The sequence below is a fragment of the Gasterosteus aculeatus genome, chromosome 16 (assembly GCF_964276395.1).
Source record: "Gasterosteus aculeatus chromosome 16, fGasAcu3.hap1.1, whole genome shotgun sequence".
NCBI classification, from domain to species: domain Eukaryota; kingdom Metazoa; phylum Chordata; class Actinopteri; order Perciformes; family Gasterosteidae; genus Gasterosteus; species Gasterosteus aculeatus.
Genome location: NC_135704.1, coordinates 5,289,885 through 5,307,532, shown reverse-complemented (window position 1 = coordinate 5,307,532; position 17,648 = coordinate 5,289,885). Strand labels below are relative to the sequence as shown.

Below are 17,648 nucleotides of genomic sequence, written 5' to 3'. Positions count from 1 at the left end.
TTTGCGTATTACCATTCGGGTAAACTGTCAGCAAGCCTGTTCTTGTAAGACTAAAAACACAGTTATTGTTTCTTCATCTTGTATTTAAAGCACATACCTGTAAACAGTCCTCCCTCCGCAGCGCAGGAACAAGAGAGAAAATCTAATTATGCCCTCTCTACATCCCCTTAGATGCAGCAGGAATCAATAACTGTGTCATCATCTTCCATAATTAGAGGCCTGATTTCTCTGAGCTCCATGACTCCTTTTGGTTTGGTTTTTACAAAGAAAATTAACTTTTGATAAAAGCTGCCAGCAAACAAGAGAAAATCTAATTTACCAAAGTGCGAAAATTTCCAGTTTTTCTTTGATTAAAATGTGATTGACAGCATGAATACATTTAAATTATTAAGCAAATGACTGCTTCTCCTCTACTTAATACTAATGATTTAATTTCAAAGCTACACCCTGCTCCACATATATCAAATTATACAATGCCAATCACAATAGTACGAGAGTATTTTGGGAAACTTCTCTTATTAGAGTTCGATGACAGGATCATTACCATCGTCAGATCTGTTCATTTGAAAGAAGCAACAGCCAATAGTCGGATAGTGTAGCATAAAGGCAGGGGAAAACCCTAACACACCTTGTTCCAAAGTTAACACTATTTACACCATGAACCTTAAAGCTCACTAACAGATACAAAGTCACTACAGCAGCCACGAAATGATCTGTTGTATTATTTTTACTATATATGTATATATGACTTGCTACATTGAGAGCATTATTCGTTCTGGTAGGTGGATTTTATTTGCTAAACATATTAGCCATATATACTTGTGTGTTTTGGATCTTGTCATTTAATTCTCAACAATTTAGCTAATTAGTTCGTATTGCAAAATGTTGAAACGGGCATTTTTTAAAATAAAATGGAAATAGCTGACTCTGCCTCTCTTCTCTCTTCCCATTCTCTTAGTCTCCACCAAAAGGTGCCACCATCCCTTATCGCCCAAAGCCCGCCTCCACCCCAGTCATTTTTTCTGGTGGCCAGGTAAGAGCTGAGCTGGCATCAGCTTGTTAGTCCGTGCCCACGGCCAACCCGAGACGGGTACTGCAGCGTCAGCCGCTGCGTGTTCCTGCAAGCCTTTCTACTTTTCTGTGCAAACATGCTTACTACCACAGTCCAGAACCAGGCGACCCTCTCTGGAACAAATCTGAGCATTAGTTGTATGTTTCAAAACTGAAATGGCCGGCGTTTGCATTTTCCCGACAAATAACATCCCGTGACGCGCAAATGTGTTTGTGCACTATCAGCCGCAACGGCTGGCTTTTAAAAGTCTCATGGAGGTCAGACGGGTTTCTTTTGATGTGTGAACAGGACGTGTGTCTTTGATACCAGAGGATAAAAACCCAACACAGGCTCACTGCCGACTTGTCAAATACCAACTGTCAGTCAGTTCCTTTCAGAGGCTGATAGCGATGAGTCAACCCTCAGACACACCACTCTCCCCTCCTCACTGTTAGCATACCTAGGTCAATATTTGATGCAACATTCAAGGCATTTTTTAAGAAAATAAGATTTTTGCAATTTAAAACATTTTTACGGTCTTTTGAGGTAAAAGTGTAAGAGGGTTTGTCAACAGCTGTGACTGAACAAGCTGGTTTTCTGTGTGACTCTTTTAGCCCAGTGGCATTGCAGGACGTGAAATAGGACACAATTACAAAAAGGATTGTGTACTTGAACACAAATTGTTCATTTTGTTGTGTCGCTCTGCATGAAAACAGTTACAATGATGAATTGTGGCGGACACGGGAATTAAACTTATTCATGGAACTATTCATTGGTCAGAGCTGGTGATGTAGTGTTGAATATCCAGAGAGACCACTTATGGATGGCTGCAGGATAGAGAGACAAACCCAGGACTTTCACACATGAGACCCGTACGAAAAAAATAGAATGTGTTGCATTTTGTGATTAATTCACAAACTGTCTTGTGACTAAGTTGTCTGCGCCTGTAGTGTAAATAAGATGCTAAAAGAGTGTAATGTTGTTCCTCTCCTCAGGCCTACACAATTCAGGGACAGTACGCCATTCCACATCCAGATGTGAGTAGTTTGTCTCTTTTTCAATAACTCTACCTGTATCTTAACCGCCTTCTCAAACACGCTTGTTCAACTGCATTGACGCATCCGTTGCTCAGATGGTGATTGAGGGAAGGATGAAATCTCAACCAAAGAAATGGTGTTTGCACAGCTTTGCACTCGGCGGTCCATGATACCTCAGTATAGAGAGGGAGGAGTGGCCAAGGGGGTTATTTAGTAAATTTCCATCTGCAACCACCCGACAAGATTGCACCAAACCCCCCACACTGTCCCTTTGAGAGTGAACTACGGCTTAACCAATAGAACTCATACCAGACGTGGTTGATAACAAAACGTTGACTGTTGGAGGTCACCGAAAAAGACAGACAATAATGGCAGTTTTTTTAATACTCTGGCAACCCAGGGGATGTTGATGGCAGATTGAGAGATAAAAGTGGAGTCTCAGAGACAAAAAGTGTCCTTTAATAAAGGTAAAGGCCTGTGCACTGGATAGTAGACTCCCTCCATCACCTCTTGCAATCTGAGATTGGGGATCCGCCTCCTCTACTTTGTCTGCTCGGCTCCTCCCACTGGTTTGCCACAATATCAACAACCCTTAAATTCCCCTGGACCACATAGTCTCCATTAATTATCTGCCTTCATGTGTCCTTGTCGTGAAAGCATCTTAAAAGGCTACTGTGTGTCACATCCGCTAATTCAAAGTTGGTCAGTGATTGATGCAACTGGAGGTGGTGGTGGATGGTACAATCACTCAAGTACTGGCTTGACACCCCCTTGCACCCTCATTAAAACTCCTCTTAAAATAAGAAGAAGGCTTAAAAGCATCTGTCTTACCCCAGTCCTGATGGAAATTATCCACAGCGGGGGAAGGACATACTGTGACCATGTCTGGAGCATAGCAGCTTCTTTGACGGGCTATGTAAAAACCGAAGGTTTCTAGTTCTGAATACTAAGTGTCGGCTAGAAGGACACATGGTAAGTGGAGAGGAAAATGGAAATGACGTTTTTTTTCTGCTTTTGGTTAATGTGCTGATGAGTGGAGACGTTGGTCCCTCCTTTTTGTTCCTTAAAAAAACAGGTTAAATCATTGAAAATGAAAATGAAATTAGCAGAAAGAGGAGGAATAATTAAATTACAGAGCAATTTAGAACGTGACAGACAATCACCCCTTTCTCTATCTCTCTTTCTCTTCATTTTTTTGTCCTTCCACACCCTGACCTCCTTCTCCTCACCTTTTTTTCAGTCCAGTTTTAGTTTGCTTGATTTCTTGGTGTGACCTGTGTGCCAGTAACCTCTTAGTTCTACTTTCCCTCCTAACCCCTTCAGCAGTTGACCAAGCTCCACCAGTTGGCTATGCAGCAAACCCCCTTTACCCCCCTTGGACAGACCACCCCTGCTTTCCCTGGTACGTACCCTCAAGGCCCCGTAGACGTATCCCTCTCTTTGCATCCAGAGAAATATTTTTCTCTTTCCCTGCCTTCTTCCTTATCTCTTTTTGGCACAGCATGACTTGACCCCCGTGGTGTCACTCGCCCCTTTGATTTTTTTCATGTATATATTTTCTCTTGGCTCTGTCTGATATATTATGCCGGTGAAATGCATTAAAAACGTGGGCACTGGGCTTCACTTAAAACAATGAATTTATAATTGTGTTATCATTTGGCAACAGGATTCTTCCTCTAACACATTCTTAGCTTTCGTAACTTACACATTAAAACCTCCTGTGAAATAGGTTTATCACATTGTACTGTAAAAATGAATTTGCCCTCATCTCCGGCCCATGCATGCATGGGGACCTTTCTGTAAAAGGTCAAACGTGAGTTCGACACATGTTTTAAAGGTCAAAGTGACTTTTTAAGTCCCATTTCCCGTCTCCTCTCCCCTTGCTCCCCAATTCAGGTTTGGACACCAGTCCACCAGCCAGCACCCACGAGATTACAATTCCCAATGATGTGAGTAAAGCTTTCTTGAGGAAGGTGTCTGAGCGGGCTCTTTCTCAAAATCCTGTACTTTTCTAATAATGTGACTTTTAATTATTATGTCATGTACATTTAAGTGATGTTGAAACAACGGCTGATTTGCAAAAATGATTGTAATAAACAGTTTGTCACTAAATATGGTACCTCGAATGATTCAGTCTTATAGATCACTACTTACAAAGCCAAGCCATTTCATTACCTTTTGAACTTCCTTTTAAATAGGTATTAAGCATTTATCATCTTAAAACAACAAAGACCTTTTCTTGTTTTTTATTGATCTTCTGCTTTCTCCCCAGTTAATAGGCTGCATCATTGGACGCCAGGGAACCAAAATAAATGAGATTCGACAGATGTCAGGAGCGCAAATCAAAATTGCGAACGCCATGGAAGGCTCGTCAGAGCGCCAGATCACCATCACAGGGTCTCCTGCCAACATCAGCCTTGCCCAGTATCTCATCAATGCCAGGTAACCTTTCAACTCTACCTTCTGGGTTTCAGCGCAACCAAAAGGACGCATGCAACACCTGAGTGACCATATTTATATCAAATATCCAATTGTAATGTTTTAAAAGAAAAATAAATAGCTTGCTAGTTTAATGTTGACGTTTAACACACTGATACGTGGATGAGTTGACTGAAAAATCCTGATATTTTTCAGGTTTTGACAAGTGACAGATAAATGTATAAATGATGAGGCTATTTGTGTTATGTCCTTGTTTTTTCCTTACTACTTTTGTTTGGTACTTGCAAAGAAGTATATGCATTAAAATGCATTACGTTTCAGCCAGTGAACTATTGGCAAGTAAGTGGTTCAAGGGAGCAATGCCAACTACTGAGACAAAGTTGTGGAGCCTGGACGGAACCTGTAGATTCCCAAACTAAATGTCCAAAAAGTAAACCTTTTAATGCGCAATTTCCATTTGGAAAGATTATGGACAAATCTGTAAGGTGTGCAGTGTCTACAAACCTAATATAGTAGATGGTCCTTGTCTGTTTTCACATAACCAAATTATGCAAATTATACAAAACAAGAACGATCGGTGAGAAGAAAGCAATTTAGCTACAAGACATATTCAGATTCAGGAATGTATTGATGATAAAAATACCGGAAAAAAACATAAGAACATATTTAGCATTTCCCCCTATATCTGCTGAAACCAGCCATTCATTATCAACAAAGAAAACGCACCCTGACTGATGTCCACAGACCTTCACCTCAAAGGCAAATGTTATCAGCGTCAGAGCAGGAGAACCCACATACCATTACTCAACAAACACAATTTAATTTCTTTGACTTCTTGAGGAGATTTGAGAAAACATTCCGCTGAGAAACTAATGGCTATTGCTTTCCTACAATTCCAACGGCAGGTTCAGGGATGTGGCAGCCATGTGGAATGACCCCTCATCTATGACTACATCCTGAAGTACCCCCAAATCTGCTTCACAATTAACCTCTCTGTGTTACCCCATGGAACCTACCCTAGAGTCCCTTGGTTTTGCAAAACACTTGTGCATTATTCATTGGGAGACCTACAGTAACGGTCAGATTTACACCGGGATGTTTTTGAAGTGGACGTAGCCAGTATAAATTTAAGAATAGTTTGACATTTTGGAATCCTGAGTTATTAGTCATTTTTGCTTTGGATTAGAAGAATCAATACCACTCTCGGATGTTTTTTAAGTAAAGCTAGATCCGACTGGAAACAGCTCGTCTGTCTCTATCTCAAGGTAATAGCATCCAAGCGCTTCTAAAACTCGCAAATTGACATGGTCGCCGAGAAAATCTCACGTTGGCGTTAGAGCTCGAGAAAGCCACTGTAGTTTGGCACACAACCCTCTTCGGAAAGCCTGAAGGTCACATTTTAAACTTCGCTTTTCGTACGAGTTACAGATTCATTATACAATTGTCAGAGCTTCATGCATTGTCAACATAGCGGGGCTGTCTGTGCATTCCTTTGCAGGTCATGTGATGGCGCCCCACAGGCTCAATAATGGCCACCGCTGCTCTGTGCTCATAGTACGGTTACAGCTGATAACGCCGTAGTCGTTCCCCCACAAGTTAACACTGTTACCCCTGTAAACACTGTTGCCGTTGCCTGCACTGTTAGCACTGTTAGCTTCAAGCTGCGTTGAAAGCCACCTAAAAGGCAAAGGAAACACTCTACATTTGAAATTCAGCCACTTTAAATCAAATGAGATGTGATATAATGTGCGAGGTGGTACAATGCGGAGTCTGCTAAGAAGGAGCCATGGTTCCAGGTTGTAAGCTATGCTTAGCTAGGCTAACCGTTTCCTGACTTTAGCACGCAGACATGAGAGTGGTATTCTCATCCTACTGCAAGAAAGGGGACTTTTCCTAAAATGTTAAATTATTCCTTTTAGTAGAGTTTTAGTCTTCATTTAGCATGAATATTATCCTATTTATTTTTGTCATCGCTATAATACATCGACTTCCCTATTAAGTTCAACTGTCAGAGTTGAGTAAAGATAATAAAAAAATTTAAAAGAAAAAAAGAAAAGTAAAAAAGACTAAACACGTGACTGCCACTAGAGCAATACTGTTTGAAATGCAATGTGATGCCTCGGTCAGGGATTGCAGAGATTTTTACAAATCCCATGACACAACCATTCTTTTCTGTCCATTGCATGGCTTCAGGAAGGGGGTTAGTGTTGCATGGGTATGTTACCATATTTTCTAGAAGCTTCGTGTGAAAAGGGTACACATCTGTGCTTGAGTTTCTGCTGACACCAGTTCCATTTTTATTCTCACAAAACCAGCCGGAGCAGCATGACTTTCGAGAAAGTTCTTCTTTCACAGCTGTTTTATTTTCTCTGTCGCCCCCCCCCCCCCCCCCCTGCTCCTCCCCCTGCCTGGCTCTCCCTTAACTGTTCTAGGCTGATGTCTGAAGTCACTGGAATGGGCACACTCTAATTTCTACCCATCTTCCTTCTGTGCACCACATGACCTTTGAGTGAATGGCATTATACCTAGAATATTTATTTCTCTGTATTTGACTTTGCTGATATTTAGGTGCTTTATGGTTTTTTGTATTTACTGTGAACCTGGTATCTGCACTGTTTTTGGGATGCCTCACACCTCTGTCCCTGTTGTTTCTGTTTCTGAAAGGTCGCCTTACTTTTTTGACACTCTAGTACCTTTTCATCTGCTTCCTTTTACCTCATGATTTAATATGTCACTGCATTTTTCTTTCTTGCTCTGCAGGCACCCAAAAGTAAATACAAAGTAAACCTAAAAAAACAGTAGGCGATTCAAACAAAGCTTTTCTTTCACGCACCAAGCATTCTATTCAATACATTACCACTATATAATTACATATATCCATGTTAAAAAAAAAAGGTGGAAAGGACGACTGAAGGGTGAAAGGGAATAGATCGCGCCGTGAACGGTCTTATGTGAGTTGTCACACTGACTCCAATTTCAAATGACCTCATAGGCACAGGAAAATAAACATCCACTGTAAGGCACAGACATCCATCTTTCAGAGTTTCCTACGAGAACTGCTGAAAAGGTTGGGAGAATAAATGAAAATAGGCAAAAAGGTTTTACGGTGAAGAGTGAGATTCATATGGTACAAATAAACCCTGCCTTATTCAGATTTGTTATTTCGGCTTCCATCTCGTAATGGCTGCATAAGGATCATCTGCTAGTTTGGGAAGCAACAAGCAAACATTCCTGGTTTGCATGTATGAAATAGTGGAAACATATGTCCCTTACATGTATACCAACGATGAACCAGTTGTGTGGTTTTCCAGCTTTACGTCAGTCAATGAAGTTAAATTAAATCACGGCTTTACTATAAATTTCTGTATGGCTCTCTACAGTTACCATCAAATACCTTGGTTACAACCCGCTGCCTATCAGTTTAAGCTGTTGTTGTTTCTAACTAACACATGCACAACCTTTGTCTTTTTCAAACTCAAGCTGAATGTATTTCAGAATGTGTTTTAAATGCAGTGACATGTTTTAAATCAGGCACGTGGAATATGATGCAGAATGATTATTTCTGTGATGTAAGGTATCTAACATTAACCAACCTTTCTGTATGTTCTGAAAACATATGAACGGAGGCATCTGCAGTCCTCATTTCAAAATGTGGGCAATAAGTTAACAACAATTATGTTGTCAAACTGGACATTTCGTCTCATGGATGACAGGTAGCTTCTATTTATAATACATATATATCTTATATCATAATATCATTTTAATCCCAAAGCCTGGATGTGCTGTACTCTGATGATAACTAATAGGAATTATTTTGGGGGAATATTGCATCACTGCAGTTTAGGCTCAGGTACTTTTGAAAATTGATTATAAGTTGGTTAAGAGTCAGAATGATTTTGTTGAAACCAAGCTGCTTTACATTAAACGGATTTACAAATTGTTTGTCACAGTTACATTACAAATGTAAATCTCTAGAGAAGCACTTTGTTTCAGATGGAGGAATAGCTGTCAGAGAGCGAACTGTTTTATTTAAAAACTCCCCATTATTCATCATTCCGCAGGTTCAAGGTGCCTGCTGATTATGCGCAGCCAAGATGGGTTTTAAATTGTGACCTATTTGCGAACTTCTGAGTTGCCTTTTTTAATACCACACATTTCATAATCATGGCATCATTTATTTGCTCATTATTCCACAAGGCTGTGTAAGTCAAACAACTTTTGTTGTGTTGCTTTTGTCGTTATCAATGCATTAAAACTTTTTTGTTTGTGTGCTAGAGCAACAAAAAAAAGGCTATATTACTATATGAGGCTGTATGAGGAAATGTGTTTGATCATGTTTAGGTTTGATCATTTGCTTCTTGAAGGTCCGTGTTGTATTTGTTAATTAAGAAATGTTTTGTAAAAAGAAGAGAATAAAGTTTGTGTTTTTCTTCCCCGGACTTGAATTTGTCATCTTTTTCCTTTTTTGCGTCTTGTGAATTATATTTTGAAATTTGTTCAACTTTACAGACACTTTCAACAAGACCATTTCAATGCGCTTGTACGCTTGTTTATTGTTCAGAATTACATTTGAACCTTTAAAGAAATTGAACATTAGGATTTACTACTACTACTTTCTTCCTGCCAATATTGGGCAAGTTGCTCACATCCTCCAACAACCCGAATCCGAAGTCCTCACAAAAGATGTAATGATTTACGCTGTGGGGACATGGATTGTTATGTGAGTCCCCACAGTGGGACCGAGAAAAACTATTTATTTCGACAACACACACACACAAGCTGAAATAACCAGCAGTTAAAATAGTCAATACAATAGCAATACTGGTCAAACATGTTGTCAGAAAAGCCTCTGCCCTCTAAAGACATTGATGAATGGCTTAAATCCCCCTCAGAGATAAATGTGTTGTGCTTATACTGTGCAGTTTGATCTTTATCGTGCAGAATGAGGTTTGCGTCGTGTGTGACAGTGGAAGGCTGATTCATGTTCATTTGCTGAAGCATTATAAAGTTCATCTGTAATTACATGGAATCTCAGTTTACACAAATGAAATGCATCGTTTCTCAAATATGTCAAACAAATCTACGGTGCACATACGCTGATAACGGATTTTTCAATGAGGACGAGATTTTGGGAGATGAGTTATTTGGACCTCTTTGCCCAAAACTGAAAGAAGTATATAAAAGTTGTACTTTAACATGTCTGGAGGGGTGGGGGGTGTTTTAAAAACCTAGACAAAATATAGTGTTAAAAGGATGTTTATGTAATAGAAATAATAAAATCTCCATAAAGAGAGGAAAAATACTAAACGACAACAGTGCTACAGCCGTTCTGCTATAGAATCACTCACTGTATTTTACTCGTATACTTTTTTCAACCAAAAGTGCTTTGCGCTGTTAGGGGGTACCTGGCTGAAACATATTCCACTGGGGTACATTACTGAAAAAGATGGAGAACCACATACGGCCCTTTGAGAAGCATGAATTTAGTCTAAGTGTTCATATTCTCTCTAGAAGCCACACTTGTTACTAGAGCTTGTTTTTCCCCCCCTAATGAATCCCACCAAGGCCCCCAGTGAGGGCATCTTGTACATTTCATTCCGAGATAACCCTGCATGACGCCAGTTAGTTCATTCTTCAGCACAACCTAATGACCATGAAAGTGGACAAAATAGCTACAGTAAATCCATAAAATGCAAGTTACAGACAAGCATTAGGACAATTAAAAAGGTTACTTATTTTTGGCTTAATTTCCCTTGTTAGTCTCTGATTTACACGTGCAATCAGAGGCAGAATTCTCCCACTGTGCCGAATGTTCACAGACATTCCAACAACAAAAGTTACTTAAAACTGAACTGAACTGAAATGTTGCCTTATTTTATACTCTCACCATATACTGTCGGGCTTGTAAACTGTTTTGTCATGCTCTTTCTATGCAGCAATTTGGCCACTGTGTTTTGACAGGAAGCTCGTTTGAATTTTAATTTCAGAATGTGAGAAACTTGTGGATGGCATATAGGATAATTATTGGATAGGGATGTTGAGGGAGTGGACACAATAACAGGAACCTCTTGCAACATAATGCAACCAATTGAAAGACCCTTTTGAGACACTTTGGTTTACAATGTCATAATTTGAGTCTACTGTAAAACATAATTCTGAAAAAGCGCCGCAATCCTGATGCAAAAAGGTGAAAAGGCTCCGTTGTGTTGTGTTCAGTGACAGTTTCATCTAGAGTCGCCGCTGTTAATCAGACGTCCGTGTGTTGTGGCTTGACAGGATTGTGTGAACAAGAGACCCTGCCACAGGGGACGCTTTTGTCCACAAGGATGTTGCAAATCAACGTTGTCGCTCCAAAGGGGCGACAAGAGGTCACCTTGTGTGCAGCCTGAGCATCAGTCCTCACCCAATCTGTAATGGCTGTTAAATATGCCTGGTTTCAAGCAACTGTTGTCATATTCATGACATCGTGCTCGCAAAGTCCCTCATTGCATTTAGTAACACATTCAGCAAGTCTAATGAGAGATAATGCCCACGTGATTCTGTTGACAACCTTGCCAGGAAGCTCCAAATTAGAAGCTCATTGGGATTTTGCCTGTTTCAATACCTTAACATAATGCAACCAATTTTTCCTTGGCGAAAAATTAAAGAATTATGATATAAGAATTAAGATGAACAGTCCTTTTGAGATAAATCGATGATATAATAATAAAGCAATGAGACTTACAATTCTAGTGACGTAAACAGGTTAATGAATACTACATCACAATTCTTAGTGTGGACTTGGAATGTGCATTTGACCATAGGGATACAAACTCAGAAAATCAAGAAACAAGAAAGTGCAATTTCATCAAATAAGCCAATTTACAATTTGCTATAGAGAAGTGGCGTTGAAAGTACAATTTAAGGAATGTTAAATTACACAGCTGTAAAAAAAAAAAAAAAACTGATCGATATTTCCTCTGGACATGTGACTTTGAGAGAACTCCTCTCACGTGTACATGGTAAAAAATGATTAAATAATGAATCCCTTCTAAGTGTTTGGGGCTGGTGTTCATCGTGTGATTCTGCAATACGAAGAACGTTTGAGGCGGCTTGGTTTCGCTAATATGAGACTATAAAAAGAAAAATAGGAAATGTTTTCATTTAATTAGAGGTTAAAGCAAGATTGTAAAACTTGTATTGCAAACGTTTATGGAGCCCTGAAAATCTGATTGAGTGTTGCTTTTGGAATATAAATAATTGGGTCCCAGAAACTAATCACGGGGAATTATTGGAGACTTGAACGTGTTCTATAATTAACAGCTCATGTGACACGACCTGCTTTTCCTCTTGTCTGCTGGGTTCCCTCCATCTGGTGGAGATTTTGCAGCTCAGTGAAATCAGATGGTCTGGTATCGGAATGAAAGCCATCATACTCTTGACTGTCTGCCGCATATTGATTAAGTCAAAGCCATTTAGTCACTGCTGACAGACTACAGATAAAAACTCGAAACCTCTGTCTCCTCAAAAAGCAGAAAATAACCAGCATGTCAGCATTTCTTACAGAACTTTTATGGATGTATTTGTTAAAACCGGGCTGTCCCTTCAGCATCCTGCTAATCGCCTGACATGCATTCCTATGTGCACATACATCCCAATTCAGAGACCTTTGTCATGCTCCCTGACGAGACCGACAGGCGATATGCAGCCGCTGATTTGCACATCTCTTGCCACCTCGATCTTCCTCGTCTCTGTTACACAAAAGATATTTTGACAATGTTATTGCAGTGCAAAGACGTTTTACGATTAAACATTATTGCTCTCATTATACGACTGCCTCAGGAGCATTTGGACGTAATCACCATCTTCCATTGACATTTGAAGGGCTTTTTTTGATTATTGGCAGAAACATGACATTCTTAATCCTTAATTACTAATGAAAAGTTGATGAAAATGAACTGAAATCAGTATTGAAGTTTAAAACCTGACGCTGCCACCCTAAAAATGGAATTATGTTTAGAGAAGGCTTTAGAAGGGAATCATGTTAACGTTTCTGTCATGGGATGGGGTGGAAGGCAGGACTCAAAATGCAGACTTGCAGGAAAAAAAAAGGACTTTAATAGTCAAAGGTCAAAAAATCCAAAAGGCCAAGGGGCAAAAACACACAGGCATGCAACTACAGATACCCACAACAAGGGACACGGACATGCGTGACGAAAGACAATGACGAGACCAGTGACACAGGAGACACACGGCTTAAATACACAAGGGAGGTGCAGGTGATTGGACACAGGTGGAAACTATTAGACGATCACAGGGGATGACGGGACAAGGCAGGAAGTGAAGTTACCCGGGGACGCGAGTGGCAGAAAACTACAAAATACAACAGGAAGTGAACCACACCGTGACAGTTTCAAAGACATTTTTTTAGGCTGAACATTTTTTTGTGTTTTCTCAAGCCTTAACTTTTTAACAAATCGTATCCCTCCTTACAGGATGTGAGGGGGTCACGCAGAGTGACCGTGGGTGACCACCTCTCTTCTCAAGTCCCTTCTTACCCGATTGCATATATGAAGCGCAGGGCAGCTCAGAGAACACCATGTTCTTTATGTAGTTTCTGAGCTCTGCAGGCTGCACCTTTAAGCTCGTGGTTTCGTAACTGCACGGACGGGCAGCGTCAGCTCGGGGACCTCAAAGCTGTGTGCCTTTCTAAATCACCTCCAGTCAGATTAATTTACCACGGCCAGAGTCCAATCCAGGGGCCGACGCAGAAAACTGGGAAGTGTCGGGGTCCTAATGCTTACGACGAAGTGAAAGTGAAAATGACTTCCAAAATCCTCTTTTCGCTTGATGGTCATTGGGTGTTGACTGCAGATTGGCAAAAGAGTGTATTAACGGAAGTAATTTAGCATAAAGCTGCAACACAATTAAGTTTAATAAAAGTGAAAGAGTGTGAATCCTTTCTAAAGGCAGTGTATGTGAAGTCTGGAACGGTAATCTATATATATACACACACATGTTCAGCATAATTACACATCAAGAATAACACCATTAAATCCAGTCCCCGCTGCCCGTGGATGCTAATAGCTGCTAATGCCCTGCTCCCTTGGACACTGCTACAGTCACTAAACGTAATTGTGATTTATTGCTCCAACCCAAATGTCCTCTCATCAGTATCTTAAACCCCATTGAGGGGAGATGAATGTACTTTGTCGGAGGAGATCCAAAGTGACACACATGGATGAGCAAGTAGGCGACATGAGGGTGGAATTACCGCAGGCAGCGGTCCCGCACAATCTGTCTCCTCCAAATCATTTGGAGATAAATTAAGGGACAGGTGAACGGGAAGGTGACGGGGGAAGAGCCCCCTGGAGACGAATGTGCCTTTTGCCCACCAAGTAACTTCAACCGCTACAACACACACTGAATCACAAATCAGATGTACAGACAGATGTAGAATAAAACCATTTTCATTCAAACATAAGAAGAAACTAAAACCCTGACTCAAGGGGAGATTTTTCTGTGGCTTCATCAATCACAATAAATTGATGTGGTGGTAGAGGCGGCGTCGTCGTTCATCCTAAATGACAGCCGCGCTTGCGCCTCACCCAACCCCGGACTCCCCCTTCCTGGTCTCTGCAGTTGATATGGGAGAAGGTTGACACAGGGCCGCCGTGGAAACCCTGCTGCATCTCTCTGCCAGGGGACGCGTGGTATTTGTGCTGCTTTCGTAACAGCTGCGCTCCAAATTCCTGACCTTGGCTTTCTCTTATCGGACTGCCACAGTCTTCACATTTTGACTTAGATGTCAGTGTGTGTGTGTGTTAGTGCGTGTGTGTGTGTGTGTTCTAGCACAGTGAAACCACCAGCGATCCCTTCTGAGACCCTTCATCTGATTGGACAAAGGATGACATTTGCCTGTGAATTGTCTGTACCAGAATTGTCAAGCTCAGCAGATATATTTTAAGATAAAATCCCTCCTCCAGCTGCTTGTGTTGTCTGTGAGCAAAGATGATTTTTTCTGGGAACTTAAACGTTGGGCTTGCCTGCTCTAATTTAGCCTGTATAAGTCTGCTGGTTTCTTATACTAAAAAATGACAGATCGGTGAGGATTTGATTTTGTGAGCGGCGAATGATGGATGAAACAGATGTAAATAACGCTAATGCAAAGTGACGTATCAGATGGGCGAGGTGAACTGCGCTTCCTGCTGGGAGCTGCCCCTTTTCCCAGGTTCAACTCACCCTCCAGTCCGTGGGTAAGGTTTTTGGTCAAAGCAGCTCCTCGAGTGGTTTTACAGCATCACCTGCTGCAAAATGTTGATTTATTGACACAACACATGATGTTTTGGCCTCAATTACTTCCAATTGTTATGGTTAGGATGGTTAAAATAATGACATTTGGATATTTCGAGTGCGTAAAGCATCACATTCAAATTTAATAGAAGTCATTACACAAGCAGGGGAGTGCTCATAGCATGACAATCAAGTCCTCTGCTATGTGGCTAAATTTAGAAATGCTTACCGTCTTATCTTAACATTTGCATTTTTAGTGTAACTACAAAAAGGAAGGAAAAGCTACAATTTGTACAGCTCGCTCACTTGATATTGCAATTGGCTGGCTCTTACTTGTCATTGGCTGGTTGAGATGTCCTTGCCAGGCTGAACAATTTAAATTAGTTGAAAAAACTAAAAAAAAATGGAATAAAAAAGCAACCAAATTACCACCGTATTTCTCAACTGGGATCCACATCTTTGAGTGTTTGTTAACATTTGTCCATGAACTGATTTTGTAACAAATTTCCAAGTTAACGGCTGCGACACCGTGAAATTGGTATGAAGTGCGTATAAAGGCCTACTTTTTTTCACTATGCTATTGAAAAGCTGCACGTTCCCCTTCGCCTGCCTACTGAGCCAGTGGAAAACCTTCATAAATCATGAAGCGGTTTATTCATCCCGGATGAATATGTGGATAACAAAGTAAAAGTGGAGGCATGTCGTGCGGTGACCTCGGAATTAGGACGTTGAAATTTTACCTTCAGAAAAAAAATTGGTCGCACATCATAAGATGTTCTTATCTGAACGAGTTTAATCTTTCCAATATACAATGTAGTTTCCTCAACAAAAGAAGGACCAGTAGCTCACAATTTGTGAGTTTTATCAGTAATCATGTATTTTATCTCAGTCACATTGTGAAAAGAATTGATTATTTAGAGGCTGAAAATACATTGACTGTCTGTCCGTTTGCAGGGTGGACCAATAGAAACGCCACAATATTTCCTAATATAGTTGGGACTGCATTGCTTCTTCCAATTGAAAGACAACACTCAGGGGTATTTTCTCATGTTTTTGCATTTAACGGCATCCTAGAGGGCAGTTCATCACGTTTCCTCTAAAGGAAGGGCTACCTAAAGGCTACAGTTTATCATGTTTTCACCGTTTAATTGCACCTAGAGGGCACTACATCACATACAGCAGGAAGGGCAATCCAGGCTACAGTTTTCACCATTTAAGGGCAGCTCAAATGACACCTGAAACATTGGGACCAGCTGACCTACATTTGAATCCTACTGGGGAGAGCAAATGGAAATATAGTGGTCAGTTAAACTGGCTATTCTAAGCCTTTATTCGCACTTTTATATTTGTGTGTTCTTCTCAAGGTTATCTGAAAAATAGACATAACACAGTTTAGTGCAGGTTTTACAAACCACAGAAGCCACTGTACATTTCATGAGCCATTTAGCTACGGTTTGCTCTGGAAAAATAATTAAAAACTACAATGTGAGTTCTGGTTGAATTGCATTTTTTTTATTTTTGACTCTCACTAATGACCTGAATTAACAAAAACTCAAAATAATGCTAAATGCTTGCAATGCATGTGCTGTCATGTAGAATCAATCTGTGGAGATCACAATGCAACCGTCATTATGCAAAGTGTCCTACTTGACACTCCTCCCGCTTCTATAATAACTATAGGCACATGTTGTAAAAATAACCATCTCTTTAATGAAACACTATTAATGGCTTTGCTAAGGAGAATGTTCACTTTGCTGGATGACACAGAAATGCTCGGTGCTTGACTCAGTCCCCAAAGTAGCTCTATGTGAAAAATAAGAAAAACCTATAGCCTACTCTGCGTGCAGTTTGAGATGGGGAATAAGCGTCACGAGTTTCAAAAAAGCAATTACTACCAGAATGCAGACCGCCAAGCTGACGCCTTGATCCACTCCTGTGAATAATCCCCTAACATCCCGGCGGTTTTATTCGGCCCTTGGGGCGATTCAAAAACTCAACACACCCCAGGTCAATGTGATATGGGGAAGGTTTTGAGTTCAGGAGGGTTGCAAGATAAGTGATTTAAAACACATATTTGTTTCGCTCTTTGTTTCGCTCTAGTTATGGCTTCATTGCTGCATTTTATAGTGCGGGAAGTTTTTTTTTTAATTCATTGGAAACTAAGAGAGACACAGAACATGCATGTTACTGTATAACGTGTCTTCATTATACGATGCATTGCTGTAACAGAAGTGCCTTTGCAGATGAAGTTTACAAGATCAAAGTCATATACTTTTGAATAAATACTTCATGTTTGTTCTGTTATAAAGTTACTGTTACTATTCCTCTACACACCAAACTCAAACAACTTTACTGTGTTTCAAGACAAACAGTTAATTAATGTCACTTTTTTGTAGTCAAAGCAAGAAGTTGTTTGGCTCCTCTTTGCTGTTACTTCAACAAATATTAGCATTTATTTGTGTTCATAAGAGATTTCAGGACCGTTGTCACTCAGAAGCCATCCTTACCATCACAACACTTATCTTTGGCCAAAAGACGGCGATTAAATCTTGGAAATATCCCCTGGATGATAACTCCTTCCCATTTAAGTGTTTATTTAACCATACTTTTATTTGCATCTATAGATGTGTCCTACATTTTTAAAAGTAGCATTAACGCCTCATTTCAGAAGATTTTCTTTCTTTATAAAGGTTATCAAGTTTCATGAGGATGTGTGTAATGGAATGTTTTTCATCCAGGTCCCAGTCGGTGTCCCCATGTGTTTGGTTGATTGTATCAAGGTGATGGGAGGGGAGGTGGAGGTGGAGGGTGGGGGCGGAGGAGGGGGTGGGTGGTTGTCAGGAGGCGCA

General features: G+C 40.5%; 1 protein-coding gene across 11 annotated transcripts in view; it reads left to right on the top strand.

Annotated features, from left to right (window-relative positions):
* Nucleotides 1-8,966, top strand: part of LOC120833908 (poly(rC)-binding protein 3) — a 49,891-nt gene extending 40,925 nt beyond the window's left edge. For 3 of the 11 annotated variants that reach the window (XM_040201537.2, XM_040201535.2, XM_040201538.2), the window contains 6 exons: nt 959-1,033; nt 2,047-2,088; nt 3,412-3,490; nt 3,985-4,037; nt 4,361-4,530; nt 5,433-5,768. In XM_040201537.2, coding sequence (XP_040057471.1) covers nt 959-1,033; nt 2,047-2,088; nt 3,412-3,490; nt 3,985-4,037; nt 4,361-4,530; nt 5,433-5,487 — 474 coding nt within the window. In that variant the 3' untranslated portion in view covers nt 5,488-5,768. Of the gene's footprint in view, nt 1-958; nt 1,034-2,046; nt 2,089-3,411; nt 3,491-3,984; nt 4,038-4,360; nt 4,531-5,432 lie in introns of all 11 variants that reach the window. The other 8 variants (XM_040201539.2, XM_078091170.1, XM_078091171.1 and 5 more) reach the window with 4 other exon arrangements.
* Nucleotides 8,967-17,648: the final 8,682 nt, after the last annotated feature.